Source organism: Cetorhinus maximus, chromosome 18 (assembly GCF_964194155.1).
Source record: "Cetorhinus maximus chromosome 18, sCetMax3.hap1.1, whole genome shotgun sequence".
NCBI lineage: Eukaryota > Metazoa > Chordata > Chondrichthyes > Lamniformes > Cetorhinidae > Cetorhinus > Cetorhinus maximus.
Genome location: NC_135896.1, coordinates 91,274,998 through 91,291,666, shown reverse-complemented (window position 1 = coordinate 91,291,666; position 16,669 = coordinate 91,274,998). Strand labels below are relative to the sequence as shown.

The 16,669-nt window shown below is 44.2% G+C and overlaps 1 protein-coding gene across 1 annotated transcript; it reads left to right on the top strand.

Moving 5' to 3' along the window:
* Positions 1 to 559: 559 nt before the first annotated feature.
* On the top strand, positions 560 to 16,047 carry LOC144693339 (acyl-coenzyme A thioesterase 1-like). The gene is made up of 3 exons (XM_078563158.1): positions 560 to 1,082; positions 12,852 to 13,054; positions 15,180 to 16,047. The coding sequence occupies exons 1-3, from the start codon at positions 617 to 619 to the stop codon at positions 15,768 to 15,770; spliced, it is 1,260 nt and encodes a 419-aa protein (XP_078419284.1). The 5' UTR covers positions 560 to 616; the 3' UTR covers positions 15,771 to 16,047.
* Positions 16,048 to 16,669: the final 622 nt, after the last annotated feature.

Below are 16,669 nucleotides of genomic sequence, written 5' to 3'. Positions count from 1 at the left end.
GGACAAACAAGCAGTGATAGGAGCAGCTAATCAAAAGATGTCACAGACAAAAGGATTAAAGAGGTGTTGAAGGTGGTGATATTATCTAGGTTCTGGGTGAAGATTGGAGATCAGGTTCTGGGTGAAGAGTGGAGATCAGGTTCTGGGTGAAGAGTGGAGATCAGGTTCTGGATGAAGAGTGAAGATCAGGTTCTGGATGAAGAGTGGAGATCAGGTTCTGGGTGAAGAGTGGAGATCAGGTTCTGGGTGAAGAGTGAAGATCAGGTTCTGGATGAAGAGTGGAGATCAGGTTCTGGATGAAGAGTGGAGATCAGGTTCTGGGTGAAGAGTGGAGATCAGGTTCTGGGTGAAGAGTGGAGATCAGGTTCTGGGTGAAGAGTGAAAGCAGGAGGTGCATTTCCTTGGAAGTGTCGCTGGGCGGCGGGGGGCGGGGTCACGCGGAAGGGTCAGGAGCATGCGCAGCGGGCTCGGGCTCGGTGTCAGTCTGTGCCGGACTCCGGGCGACCCCATGTTGTGGAGGTTTCTGCGCCGGGCGGCGGCGGCGGGAGCAGCAGCAGCTGTGCCCGGCCCCCGGTCCCTCCTGAGCCGCCTTGTCCCCCTGGGTCACCGAGCCGGGATGGCCCCCAGTGTCCGGCTTCAGCCCAGCCCCCAGTGCCTGTTCGATGAGCCGCTCCGGGTGCGGGTCAGCGGCCTCTCCCCGCTCCAACAGGTCACCATGAAGGCTTGGCTCAGCGACGAGAAGGGGCAGCTTTTTCACTCCTTAGCTTTCTACAGGGCGGACGGACAGGGGGAGCTGGACCTGGACCACTCCCCGTCCCTGGGTGGACACTACACCGGCACCCAGCCCATGGGGCTCTTCTGGTCGCTCAGCCCCCGGACACCTTTCACTCGCCTGGTCAAGAGGGATGTGGCCACTTCTCTCGCTGTCCACGTCGAGGTGTTTGATGGACACTGGAGCCTGGACCATCTCCCAGTGCAGCCTTTGGCCGCCTCTGTCAATCAACGCTGGTTTATGAAAGAAGGGGTGAGCAGGATCCCAGTGAGAGAGGGCAGGGTCCGAGGGACCCTCTTCATCCCGCCTGGTAAGGCAGCAAATCCTGTAACTCTTTCGAGTTATCAACAGTCACAGATTGTAACTCTTTCGAGTACATTCACAGTTCTTGGTTTTTCCGGGAGTGGGACATGAACCCACAACCCTCTGATTCAAAGGCGAGGGTGCTATGAACTGAGCCGCAGCTGACAAGCAATGAGTACAAATTGTTGTTTGTTTTTGTGTCTTCCTGATTGCTTTTGACCTAGTTCCAGGGAGCAAAGTCGAAGGGCCGGACCTCGAGTGTTAAGAAAAAAAATTAATTAAAAGTGGTGTCACGGTAAATCTGTGACCTGATTGTCTGGTAGGGAATCTACACTGAATTTGGAACTAAAACATTGTTAAACTCATTAAACCAAATAAATTAATCACTTACTTAATAAGTAGAGGGCATCTAGACCAGAAGCAGGGGACTACCGTTCTTAGAATTTAGCATTTGTAGTAGAAATCTGGCCCTAGGGAACATATAGTTAATAAGGGAGTCAATAAGCAGTTATTAGATTTAAATTAATTTATTAAATAGTTCTAGAAATGGCAGTCGTTGGGGTGAAGTGCTTCACCTGTGGGATGTTGGAAATCTGTGACGCTTTAAGTGTCCCGGACAACTACATCTGCAGGACGTGTACCCAATTGCAGCTCCTCACAGACCGCATGGATCGGTTGGAGCAGCAGTTGGATGCCCTTAGGAGCATTCAGGTGGCGGAAAGCGTCATTGACAGGAGTTTTGCAGACTTGGTCACACCCAAGGTACAGACAGATAGATGGGTGACCACTAGAAGGGGCAGGCAGTCAGTGCAGAAATTCCCTGTGGCTGTCCCCCTCTCTAACAGGTATACCGTTTTGGATACTGTTGGGGGGGATGGCCTATCAGGGGAAAACAACAGCAGTAGCCAGAGCAGTGGCACCATGGCTGTCTCTGTTGTTCAGCAGGGGGGGGTCAAAGCACAGAAGAGCAATTGTCATAGGGGACTGTATAGTCAGGGGCTTAGATAGGCACTTCTGTGTTCGTGAAAGAAACACCAGGGTGGTATGTTGCCTCCCTGGTGCCAGAGTCCAGGATGTCTCTGATTGGGTACGGGACATTCTGAAGGGGGAGGGAGTACAGCCAGAGGTCGTGGTACACATTGGTACTAACGACATAGACAAGAAGAGTGATGAGGACCTGCAGCGGGAGTTCAGGGAGTTAGGCAGAAAGTCAAAAAACAGGATCTCAGGATTACTCCCTGTGCCACGTGCCAGTGAGGCTAGAAATAGGAAGATAGAGCAGCTAAACACGTGGCTGAACAGATGGTCTAGGAGGGAGGGTTTCCGATATCTGGATCATTGGGATCTCTTCCAGGGCAGGTGGGACCTGTACAAGAAGAACGGGTTGCATCTAAACTGGAGGGGCACCAATATCCTGGCTGCGAGGTTTGCTCGTGTCACTCGGAAGGGTTTAAACTAGTATGGCAGGGGGGTGGGAAACAGAGCAATAGGTCAGCAGGTGAAATAAATGACTGGGAAGAAGTGAATATGGCCAGTAGGACTAAGAGGAAGAGCAGGCAGGGAGAAATTACTGAACACAGTGGGACTGGGGGTCTGAAATGCATTTGTTTCAATGCGAGAAGTATAACAGGCAAGGCAGATGAGCTTAGAGCTTGGATTAGTACTTGGGACTATGATGTTATTGCTATAACAGAGACTTGGTTGAAAGATGGACAGGATTGGCAGATAAACATTCCAGGATTTAGATGTTTCAGGCAAGATAGAGAGGGATGTAGAAAAGGTGGGGGAGTTGTACTGCTGGTTAAGGAGAATATCACAGCTGTATGACAGGAGGACACCTCGGAGGGCTCATGCAGCGAGGCAATATGGGTAGAGCTCCGGAATAGGAAGGGTGCAGTCATAATGTTGCGGGTTTACTATAGGCCTCCCAATTGCTGGCGGGAGATTGAGGAACAGTTATGTAGGCAGATTTTGGAAAGATGTAAAAGTTGTTGTGGTGGGTGATTTTAACTTTCCCTATATTGACTGAGAATCACTTAGTGCTAGGGGTTTGGATGGTGCAGAATTTGTACGGTGATCCAGGAGGGCTTCCTGAGACAATATGTAGATAGTCCAACTACGGAAGGGGCAATACTGGACCTGGTATTAGGGAATGAACCAGGCCAGGTGGTTGAAGTTTCAGTAGGGGAGCATTTCGGGAAAAGTGACCATAATTCAGTAAGTTTCAAGGTACTGGTGGATAAGGATAACAGGAGTCCTCGGGTTAAGGTGCTTAATTGGGGGAAGGCGAATTATAACAATATTAGGCAGGAACTGAGGAATCTAGACTGGAGGCGAATGTTTGAGGGCAAATCAACAACTGACATGTGGGGGGCTTTCAAATGTCAGTTGATAAGAATTCAGGACCGGCATGTTCCTTCTAGGATGAAGGATAAGTATGGCAAGTTTCAGGAACCTTGGATAACGAAGGATATTGTGAGATTAGTCAAAAAGAAAAGGGAAGCATTCGTAAGGGCTAGAAGGCTGGGAACAGATGAAGCCCATGGAGAATATAAAGAAAGTAGGAAGAAACTTAAGCAAGGAGTCAGGAGGGCTAAAAGGGGTGATGAAAAGTCATTGGCAACCAGGATTAAGGATAAACCCAAGGCCTTTTATACATATGTAAAAAGCAAGAGGGTAGCCAGGGAAAGCGTAGGCCCACTCGGACAGAGATGGGAATCTGTGTGTGGAGCCAGAAGAAATGGGAGAGGTACTAAATGAGTACTTCTCATCAGTATTCACCAAAGAGAAGGACTTAGCGGTCGATTTGTCTAGGGAAGAGTGTGTAGATAGCCTGGATCATGTTGAGATCAAAAAAGAAGAGGTGTTAGGCGTCTTGAAGAATATTAAGGTGGATATGTCCCCAGGGCCAGATGGGATCTACCCCAGAGTACTGAGGGAGGCAAGGGAGGAGATTGCTGGGGCCTTGACAGAAATCTTTGTATCCTCACTGGCTACGGGTGAGGTCCCAGAGGAATGGAGAATGGCCAATGTTGTTCCATTGTTTAAGAAGGGTAGCAGGGATAATCCAGGAAATTACAGGCTGGTGAGCCTTACGTAAGTGGTAGGGAAATTATTGGAGAAGATTTTTCGTGACAGGATATACTACCATTTGGAAGCAAATGGGTGTATTAGAGGGAGGCAGCATGGTTTTGTGAAGGGGAGGTCGTGTCTCACTAACTTGATCGAGTTTTTTGAGGAAGTGACAAAGATGATTGACGATGGAAGGGCAGTGGATGTTATCTACATGGATTTCAGTAAGGACTTTGACAAAGTCCCTCATGGCAGACTGGTACAGAAGGTAAAACCGCACGGGATCAGAGGTGAGCTGGCAAGATGGATACAGAATTGGCTTGGTCATCGAAGACAGAGGGTAGCAGTAGAATGGAGAGCTGTGACTAGTGCTGTTCCGCAGGGATCAGTGCTGGGACCTTAGCTGTTTGTAGTATACATAAATGATTTGGAGGAAAATGTAACTGGGCTAATTAGTAAGTTTGCAGACGACACTAAGGTTGGAGGAGTTGCAGATAGTGAAAAGGATTGTCAAAGGATAGAACGGGATATAGATCGGTTGGAGACTTGGGCGGAGAAACGGCAGATGGAGTTTAATCCGGACAAATGCGAGGTAATGCATTTTGGAAGGTCTAATACAGGTAGGAATTATACAGCTAATGGCAGAACCCTTAAGTGCATCGACGGGCAGAGGGATCTGGGTGTACAGGTCCACAGGTCACTGAAAGTGGCAACGCTTGTGGATAAGGTAGTCAGGAAGGCATATGGCATGCTTGCCTTCATTGGCAGGGGTATTGAGGATAAAAGCTGAGAAGTCATGCTGCAGCTGTATAGAACCTTGGTTGGGCCACACTTGGAATATTGCGTGCAATCCTGGTCGCCACATTACCAGAAGGATATGGAGAGGGTGCAGAGGAGATTTACCAGGATCCTGCCTGGTCTGGAGGTTATTAGCTATGAGGAGAGGTTGGAGAAACTCGGTTTGTTCTCACTAGAGCGACGGAGATTGAAGGGCGACTTGATAGAAATTTACAAAATTATGAGTGGCATGGACAGAGTAGATAGTCAGAAGCTTTTTCCCATGGTGGAAGAGTCAATTACTAGGGGGCGTAGATTTAAGGTGAGAGGAGAAAACTTTAGAGGAGATGTGCAGGGCAAGTTTTTTATGCAAAGGGTAGTGAGTGTCTGGAATTCGCTGCCAGAGGAGGTGGTGGAAGCAGGTACGATAGTGGTGTTTTTCAAATACATGAATAGGATGAGAATAGAGGGATACTGTCCCCGGAAGTGCAAAATGTTTTAGTTTGACAGGCAATATGATCAGCGCAGGCTTGGAGGGCCGAAGGGCCCGTTCCTGTGCTGTACTTTTCTTTGTTCTTTGTTCTTATAAGTGAATTATTCGTCATTCTCTTTTGGTATTGATTTTTCTGCACCTTCCACACTCTTCTGTGGATGAGGAATGTTATGAGTGCGACTTCCAATTTAGTAAGAAGTAGTGACAACTAAGGGAGTTCAGTGCTTGAATCTGTGTTCGTAGGGACAGTTATAACAGCCATTTGGGCAGGCGAATTCTCTGCGTGAGCAATTCAGCTAGTCCCATTCCCCAGCGTTCTGCTGAAGGGTCATCATCGCTCAGAAATGTTAACTGTTTCTCTCCACAGATGCTGCCAGACCTGATAAATTTCCAGAATGTGTTCATTCCCATTCCCTGACCCTTTACCCATAACCCTAGGTACTCTTCAGGTACTTAACAAATTTCTTTTTGAAAGCCGTGATTGAATCTCCTTCCACCACCCGCACAGGAATTGCAAATTGTAACCATTTGCCATACAAAGCAGTTTTTCTCATGTCACTTGGTTTGTTGCCGAACACGTCAAATCTGTGTCCTCTGGTTCCACATACATACATAGGAGCAAATTAGGAGTAGGCTACTCAGCCTGTTGAGCCTGCTTAGCCATTCTATAAGATCATGACTGATCTGATTGTAACCTCAACCCCACATTCCTGCCTACTCCCGATAACCTTTCACCCCCTCGTTAATCAAGAATCTATTTAGCTCTGCCTTAAAAATATTCAAAGACCCTGCTTCCAGTGCCTTTTGCGGAAGACAATTCAAAAAGCCCACTGCTCTGTGGGAAAATTTCTCCTTGTCTATGTTTTCAATGGGTGACCCCTTATTTTTAAACCATGACCCCTAGTTCTAGTTTCTCCCACAAGAGGAAACGTCCCCTCCACATCCACCCTATCAAGACCCCTCAGGATCTTAAAGGTTTCCATCAAGTCACCTCTTACACTTCTAAATCCAATGGATACAAGCCTAACCTGTCCAACCTTTCCTCATCAGGCATTCCTGGTATTAGTCTAGTAAACCTTCTGAGTTTCTAACGCATTTACATCTTTCCTTAAATAAGGAGACCAATGCAGCACACAGTACTCCAGATTTGGTCTCATCAGTGCCCTGTACAACAGAAGCATAACCTCCCTATTTTTGTATTCAATTCCCCTCGCAATAAATGATAACATTCTATTAGCTTTCCTAATTACCTGCTGTACCTGCATGCTAGCCTTTTGTGGTTCATGCACTGGGACACCCAGATCCGATTGAATCTCAGAGCTCTGCAATCTCTCACCATTTAGATAATGTGCTTTTCTCAACCCTTCCACCATTGAGATCACTTTCCCTTTCCCTGCTATTATGACACAGCAGTTGGTAAAGGCTGAGTTATTTAAAATCCCAGAGCCAAAATTTAAATGACTGTCACAACCTATGTTTTCAATTGGTATGTTTGAGATGCAACTCTGAATTCAGAAATAAAACCACCAAGCCTCCAAAGGATTTTTTAATATAAATTAAATAGAACATTAATTTTACAAGGTATTGAACACATACACATGTCTGCAAATTACTACATCATAACTTTTAAACAAATCCCCAAATTAATCACTCCCAGGTAATCTTCCCTAAGGCAACAATAACCCATAGATTTAAACAGGCAAAGCATATTTTATCTTACAAGTTCAAAATGAGGTTCCTTTTATTTTGGTTCCTTCACATAGTTGTAGGCTTACAGGCAGCTTAGATCTCACCTTCCCTTTGAATGCAAATTCTCATTGTATCACCAGGCCCTTTGAACTCCACCTCTTCTAACAATGAAACCCCTTTCGTAGTACCAATTTTATTAGTAATTTAAACATATTGTTTGGTGTCTCCTAGCTAGGTGCAAGATTTCACCCCCAGTCTTTGAATGGCTTATTCAACAAAATGCAAACGTACTCTTTACCTTAACTTGCTTACTGTTTAACATCTCAAAACTATGATACATCACAAGCACCCAGACTAGCTTTAAACCAATTAAGACACACACACACACCCTACTACAAATTCAATTTAAAATAATTTCCAATAACATTATATACATTAATATCTCTTCATGACACCGCTTTCCCTCCCCCCGCTTTCCCTCCCCCCGCTTTCCCATCCCCCCGCTTTCCCATCCCCGTCTACCTGTTGCAAATGCTTCTGTCCATAATATAGTCCTTGTAAAGACGAAGTATCACCTCACAGTGAGGGCATCATTCATCTCGTTTAACTCTGGGGAGGGGCAAGATATTGCACTGACAGTAGCGTATCGCCCAATAAATGTTTGTTTTTAGGCCAAAAGGTCCAATTACATGCTCAGCTATTTGTCTGAGAAAGCACACCTGGTTGTGTCAATCTTCTTTAAACTTCCTTCAGTAAGGTTTCATCAGTTGGAACTTGGCTATGTTGGCGTTCTTTCAAATGAGTTTGGTTCTTTAGCGTCCCCCGCACCCCCCAGCTATTGTTAGTTGATAGTGTCTTATCAAAACTCTTAAAACTGTTTAATTCTAAAGGCCTGCTCCCTCATGTCAAACATACATGTTTCATCTCTGAATTTCATCTTTTCATCTTTTAGTGAAGCCATTACTATATTAGAGCTAGCAGCTCAAAACTAGCACCCACGAAGTGCTGTGCAGTAGAATTGACCACAATTTATAACCTCTTGGCCTGGCATATGACTCACTCTACCATTACTGTCAAGCCAGGGGACTTACCCTTGTTCAGTCAGGAGTGTAGGAGGGCATGCCAGAAGCAGCACCAGGCAACCAAATGCAATGAATGCTAAACGGCACAAAGTAGTATATGCTTTAGACCTAAGGGATCCCACAATCAACAGATCAAACCTTTGCAGTCCTGCCACATCCAATCGTGAATGGTGATGGGACAGCAGGTAAACAGAGGAGGAGGCTCCAACAAACAACCCTGTCCTAAATGGGGAGCCCAACATCCCGGTACATTTTACAACCATCTTTAGCCAGAAGTGCCAAGTGGAGGATCCATCTCTTCCTCCTGCTATCCTGCTACAGTCCCCAGCATCACAGATGCCAGTCGTCAGGTAGGTAGGTCTGGTGTTTCTCACGTGTCGGTGCAGACTCGATGGGCTGAAGGGCCTCTTCTACTCTGTGATTCTGTTCACTTCATCTGAGCACACTAGATACAGGAAAGGCCATGGATCCTGACAACATCCCGGCTGTATTTTTGAAGATAATACATCAACAGAATTGGCATCTGCTGGACAATGTAGAAAATTGTCCAGTTATGCCCAATCCGGAAAAACAGGACATGTCCAACCTAGTCAGTTACCCCCTCGTCAGTCAACTTCAAAAAACTAATGGAAAGTCTTGTTGACAGTGCTATCAGGCGGCACTGATAAAGCAATAACCTGCTTATTGATGCTCAGTTTGGGTTCTGCCAGGACCCACTCGGCATCCAACCTTATTGATAGCCTTGGTCCAAACATGGTCAGAAAAGCTGATTTCCAGAGGTGAGAGTCTAGCTGCCCTTAACATCAAGGAATCTGAGTCTCCAATGGATCAGTCACACCTAACACAAAGTAAAATGGTTGTGGATTTTGGAGGCCAATAATCCCAGCCCCAGGATATCACTGCAGGAGTTCTTCAGAGTAGTATCCTAGGTCCAACTATCTTCAGCCTATTCATTAATGATATTTCCTCCAACACAAGGGTCAGATCTTGAGACTGGATAACTTGTGCTGATAAGTGGCAAGGAAAAGCATCTTCCCTTGACATTCAACAGTATTACCATTGCTGGATCCCTCACCATCAACATCCTGGTGGGGGGGTTACCATTGACCAGAAACTTAACTGGACCAGCCATATAAACACTGCCTACAAGAGCAGGTCAGAAGCTGGAAATTCTGCAGAGACTAATTCACCTCCTGACTCCCCAAAGCCTGTCCACCATTTACAAGGCACAAGTCAGGAGTGTGATGAAATACTCTCCACTTGCCTGGATGAGTGCAGATCCAACAACACTTAGGAAGCTCCATGCCATCCAGGACAAAGCAGTCCGCTTGATTGGTGCCTCATCCACCAGCACACAGCAGCAGCAGTGTACTGTTTACAAGATGTACTACAGCAATTCACCCAGGCTCCTTCGACATCACCTTCAAAACCCATTACCTCTAATACATAGACGAACAAAGGAAAGAGATTCAAGGGAAGACCACCACCCAAAAGCTCCCTTCCAAGTTACATCATCCTAATCCCCATATATTGCTGCTCCTTTACTGTGACTGGGACAAAATCCTGAAACAACCCCACCACCCACCCATTCCTTCCATCCACCCACCATTCTGCACCAGATCTCTGCAGTAGTTTAAAACATGGCTCACTCAAGGGCAATGAGGGATGGGCAATAAATGCTGGCCTTGCCAGTGACACACATCCTGTGAATGAATTTTTTAAAAATGGCTCTGATCGATAACTTCAAAGAAAACTGCCACAAAGATATAGAAATTTCTGTGGCATGGTTTTCCCCTTCTTGAGGGCAATTTAAATCTGGTGCGAAGCCAAAAGGCTATCTTGGTGTGCAGCAGCAGTGATGTCAGCAAGCAAATAGGCAACCAATCACATTGAAATATTTACACACGTCAAACCAGGAAGTTAAAAGCACTGAATCCCATTACTGTTAATTTAAATATTCAGATTGAAAAATAAGGTATTTATGATAAGATTTAAAACTGAAATAAACTTTTGAAAGAATTTTCTTTTAAATTGTGGAAATTGTTATCATTATGGAGAAATTTGACCTTCCACAAAAATAATAGCTTCTTCAGGACAGCAGGTCTTGTTTACCAGTTAATAATGGACTTTGTACACTGTTTAAAAAGCCAGTTACAGCTCGTTTAACAAAGTGTAACTTTTTCTTGGATTTTTACAAGAAAAACTAACACTAACAGCCTAAGTATGGAAGTTCTTTTCAGTCAATTTGCATAGATTGCAGTCTGAAGGTGCTGCAACATCACCCCCTCTGGAAAAGCTCGACACTGCAGAAAAATTCTCAAACCTCGGTCGTGTGCTCCCTCCGGCTGCCACAATTGAAGAAGTTGTCCATGCATGCATCCAGAAAGCAAGTTCTGCCTACCGTCAACTCAATGATCCTGTCCAGAAGCAGCATAGCATTAAACTGAAGATTAAAGTCAAAACTTCACCAGGCCATTGTTCTTACCTTATAGGGGGAGAGGGTCATGAAGTGGCAATGTCTCTGGACCAATAGTCCAGAGGTCCAGGCTAATGCTCTGGGGTATCGGTTCAAATCCCACCATGGCAGCTGGTGGAATTTAAATTCAATTAATTAGTCTGAAATTGAAAGCTAGCCTCAGTAAAGGTTACCATGATAACTATCATTGATTGTTGTAAAAACTTCACTGATTTCCTTTAGCAGAAGGAAATCTGCCATCCTTACCCGGTCTGGCCTACATATGGCTCCAGACCCACCCAGCAATGTGGGTGACTCTTCAATGTCCTCTGAAATGGCTTAGCAAGCTACTCAGTTCAAGGGCAATTAGGGATGGGCAACAAATGCTGCCTTGCCAGCAACATTCACATCCCATGAAAGAATTTTTTTTAAAAACTACACTGCTGATGTAGAATCCTGGGTTGCTATAGGTGACACATCAAAGCTCTGGAACGCTTTCACCAAAGACACTCGAGATTCATTAAGAGAATTCAATAGGACAAAATCACAAACGATGAGGTGCTCTATCATTCTGGGCTCAACAGCATGTTGACCATCCTCCACAAAATTCAAGAGGCCATATCTCCCGCATTGGTGACTACAGAATCCCCTAACAGGTCTTCTATGGGGAACTGTCTCGGTAAAAACATCAAGGTGGCCAGTACAGAGGATTTAAGGACACCTTTAAAAAGAGCCTTATAAACTTCTGCATTGCAGACAACCTCTCTTGAGAAAACATTGCAACCAACTGGCCCATGTAGAGGCAAGCACTAAAATTTTGTTCATGCTTTGAGGACCAGCAACATCAAACTTTCAACATCTGAAGTGGCAAGAGATGGCATAGCTACAGAAGTTTCCCCAAGCACCAAAAACATTAATATGAACTGTCAGTTTTGTGGATGGCCATGCTGATCCCACTTCGGACTGTTCCGGCATGAGAGGATCCACAGAAGACAATGAAATAAATTAGAACTTGGACATAATCGAACAACATGGAGTCTACCATGAAGCTGGAGGAGCAGAGAATTACTGACAGCAATTTTTGTATTTCTGTGCGCAAAGTCTGTCAGTTTCATTGGACTGAAGAAGACAAGCCGACAGTTTCACTGTCATTACTACTGCAAATTCTGGGCCATGATCTCAGAATCCACATGTACGCTGACTCCATCTGGCGCGATGTCACCACCACCTCTCTTGACCTGTCTACTGCCTTTGTGTCAGATTGTTTGCCTGATATCCAGGGCTGGAAAAGCAAAAATAGCCTCCAATTAAATGTTAAGAAGACCTAAAGCCATTGCATTTGGCCATTGCTTACAAAGTCCTTTCCGCACCTCAGCCATTCTATCCCCCCTCTCTGACTGCTGTCCCAGGTTCAGTCAGCCTGATCTTAAGTTCACCATCAGCTTCTCAGCACATATCTTCTCCATCATTAAAAAAGTGCCTACTTCCACCTCCATAATGCTGCCATTATCTGCTCAGCTTGAGACAGGAGCAATCTTGCTGCTGAAATCCTCATCCATACCTTAAGACTTGATTATTCCAATGCAATTCCTAGCCAGCAGCCATCTTCCAACTGCCATTAACTTGAATTCATCAGGAACTCTGCTGCCCAAATTCAAACCTACACCAAGAACTGTTCATCTATCACCCACATGTTCACTGACTTCACTGGCTCCTGGCCACCGAATGCTTCAATTTAATTATATTTTTCCTTGCATTCAAATCCCTACACAGCCTTTCCCCTCCATATCTCTGTAAACTCCTCTGGCTCTATAGCTGTTGAGAACTCTGCATTCCTCCAAATCTGAGCTCTTGTCCAACCATCACATCCTTCACCCACCAGTAGTAGTCATGCCTTCAGGCGTCCAGGCCCAAACTCTCAAATTCTTTCCCTAAACCTCATCAACTCTCCTTTGAATACGCTCTTTAAAACATCTGACCAAGCTTTCAGTCACATCTTAACAACAACTCCTTTGTCTCAGTGTCACAGTTTGTTGTTTTACCCTCCTGTGAAGTGCCATGAACATTTCCCACATTGAAGGAGCTATACAGGTTATATTTTGTTCGTCGTCGGCTTTGAATAATAGGAGTTTTATAAGAACATTCAATTGATTTTATCTTTGTGGCACTTTGCAGTACAGAATTATTTATAATATTTGAATTTTACAGGGGATGGTCCATTTCCAGGGGTTATTGATCTCTATGGGTCAGTCGGTGGGATTGTTGAGCATCGAGCTAGTCTCTTGGCAAACCACGGATTTCTGACACTGGCTTTAGGATATTTTGGGACTGATGACCTTCCAAAGCATTTTATGAATCTTGATCTGGAATATTTTGAAGAAGCTGTGAACTTCTTGAGACGGCATCCAAAGGTAAGTTGCTTTGCATTCCATTTAGAAAATAGGTTTACAAGAGAATGTATGAGAAAGTAGGAGGAAAGACCAACTGGTCCGTAAGGCTGTCCCATGGATGCAAGAATCCATTTTATCCCCCATGCGCCCCGCACAATCAATCTCCTGGGAGAGGCATAAAAAAAACCCATCTTAGTCAATTCCCAGAACTTCCCTTCAAATCCCTGAACGCAATCAAACAAACTCTAGGGGGAGAATTTTCTCCCCGTCGGTGGGGGTTGGAGGGGCGTGGGCAGGTGCGCAGCCAGTCGCCGCCCGCGATCTGCATGCAGCCATTTTATGTGGGCGGGCCAATTAAGGCCCGCCCAGCGTGACACGCACCCAGAAGCGCTGAGCTCTCCCTGTGCAGCGGGGGGAGTTGGGGCCTATGCTCTTGCATGCGCGCGAAAGAGTGCAGAAATCTCTGAGGCATTAGTTTGATTTTTAAAAATTTCAATAAAGAAAAAAAAAATTTTAAGACATATACCCTCGTGACAGTGTCACATGAACTGGGACATGTCAATGAATTTTATTTAAAATTTTTATTAAACTTTAAAGACCTTCATGAAACCTTATCCTGCCCGTGGATGAGATTTCACGAAAAATGCGAAGGCTGCCTGGGCTCTTGGCCTGCCCATCAACATTAAGGTTGGACAGGCAGCACAGTTAATTATTTTAATTGATATTTAAGTGACCTTAATAGGCCTTTGACAGTTCGGCGGGCGCGCAGCCGACCCAGGTGTGTGCCCGCCGAACTGTGGATCTGAATGACGCACAGGTTCCCTCCGCCCCAGCTCGCTGATCTGAAGATTCTGGCCTAGGGTGCTGCAGTGGTTGATATGGTTACAGTTAACCCACTTAGTTTCTGTAACTTACTGAAAAACTCTTCCACCTCCCTTTTGAAGGCATGTTTGTCTCACAAGCTGGCAACCTATTGTAGCGGCTGTGAATAGCCTGTGAAATATGGAGGCACTGGAGAAGGTGCAACAAAGATTTACTAGGATGATATAACTTCCAGCAAGAAAGATTGAACAAGTTGGAAAACTTTCCCCTCGAAAAAGACTGATGGGTGACCTGAAGGTCTTTACCATTATGAAAGGGCTTAATAGCGTAAACATAGAGAAATATTTCTACTTGGGAGGGAGACCAGAACTGGGGAAAAACTTCTTTACTATGAGAGTGGTTAGAATGTAGAAATCACTACCACAAGGAGTAGTTGAGGTGACTATCGTTTTTGTATTCAAGGGGAAGCTAGGTAAATGCATAAGGGAGAAAGGAAGAGAGGAATCTGATGAAGGGTGGAAGAAGACTCAAGCATGGAGCTGTGGACCAAATTGCTGTATCTGTGATGTAAATACTGTGTAACCTAATGCATTGCTTTTGTCATTATTATATTTTTTCTGCTTTATAAACAATTGCTTGTGGCTCTTCAGCCTACAAACATTCTTTCCTTAACAGATAATATGGTTTACTGTATTTGTTAAAACTCAAAATCTGAAGCTATTTTTAAATGGTATTGAAGCACTGGAGAGAATTAGAGGAGGGGACAGGATTTAAAACTACACCAAGGCTTACAGAATTGAGTTTATTTCCATTGAAGGATAGGTAAATGAGAGCGATTTTAAAATGCTTAAATAATGTAGATTTAAGCAGGTTGTTATGATTGCCGATCTAGGAGGGAGTAAAATTAAAGATTCCAGTGAGAATAAAGAAGATATTGGGGGTGTAAATTTTTGCAATCTTTTATTGATTTGGAAGTTGAACACTTCTGTTTGCTTTCCTGAAAAGTGATTGCAATACAGTTATAATGTCAACATAAAGCCATTTTATTTCACACCAGCACTGCACTTACTATGTAAATAGAGCATGGATCAGTTGATGTCCAAATCCAACTTGACAATGGATAAAAGCAGAGTACTGTACAGATGCCTTGTGCTGGGCTTCAGGGTTAGTTGCATAGGAACAGGAATAGGCTGTTCAGCTCAAACCTGTTATGCTGTTTTTATCCAAGGAAAGAAAATATTAGATGCAACTTACTTTTACTTAATGTCTTAGAAGCATATACTGTACAGTTGAATTGTTACATTTTTGTGCATTCTTTTTTAAGGTTAACGGTCCTGGAGTTGGAGCAATAGGAATATCAAAGGGGGGAGATCTAGTCCTATCGATGACCACATTTTTGCCACACGTGATAGCAGCAGTTAGCATTGGTGGATGCAATGCAAACACTTTAGGTAACCTACATTACAAAAACCTCATTCTTCCTGGCCTGGCTATGTCTATAGAAAAAACCAAATTTTTAGAATCCAAGTTGATTGATATTTCCGAGGTGATGGCTAACCCAATGGATGAAGGTAACGAAGATTGCATTATTCCAATAGAAAAGGCTGAGGGGTATTTTCTGTTTGTGGTTGGAGAAGATGACAAGAATTGGAGTACTCCACTCTATGCTCAGCAGGCTGTTGAGAAACTGAAAGAAAATGGTAAAGACAACTATGAACTCATCAGTTACCCTGAGGTTGGACATCTGCTGGAACCTCCATATTTTCCATTCTGCTATGCCTCTCTTCATCGGTTGGTGGGACAATCTGTGGTATGGGGAGGCAAAATGAAGCCACACGCATTAGCCCAGCTAGACATATGGGCAAAGATTCAGACATTTCTACAAAAACATCTCAAACATCAGAGCAAGCTGTGAAACTATTCAATGTTTCTAAAACTGGGGGATAAATTGCATTCTTTCAGAATTAATTAACATATTCCAAGTTAATTTGTCATAAACTAGCGTAACAATCTATCTCCATTTGTATATAATTGTAATTTACTCAGAATTTGAATGTGCAGAAACTTGTAATTTGCTTATTCTCTTCCAAAGCAATGTTCTACCTGCCAATTACATTTTAGTAAAAATGCTTTGCTGTACAATATTTTAATAGTGAGAAAACATTTTTCAATTAAATGTAAAATTTTCTGCATGAATGACTTTGTTTTTGATTTGCTTCAAGATCAACGGAAATTCCGTGTTGGTACTTGAGATCTTGCAGCTAAAGGTTTGGAATTGGCAAAAGCCCATGGCTTTTTATCTATTAAAATGAATGGGAGGAAAATCACAAGCTAGGAAACACAGAAGCATAAAGTCTCAAGCAATGACCCAAAAAATCCCAACTGAACAGCATTCACTATAAAAAGTTCACAATACCAGTATATAGTCTCTTGTTATGGAGGTTCATTTAAACAGCACTAATTTCTCCTCTCATCACCCATCGGTAAACAGAAAAGTGTTTTGATTTGTTTACCTGTTTATAAGCGGTGGTGTATTTCCCAACCCCTCGGGTTTTTGTGTGATCCAATTTTCTAGTAATATCCCCACAGCAACCTGGATGAACTCAAAAGGGTCAGTTTATTTGCACACACTCGAAACGGGTGGGGAGGGGGGTCGCAACGTCACCTCCACACTCAGACAGTAAAGAGAGGAATAGAGAAAAGAAGGGTTTATAGTACAGAGACCACAGAAAATAAATATTGATTCACATAGGTTCCAGAATCAAAGTCCAGTGAGGTATTCCTTCACGGAGGTCGATGGGCTGAAAACTGATG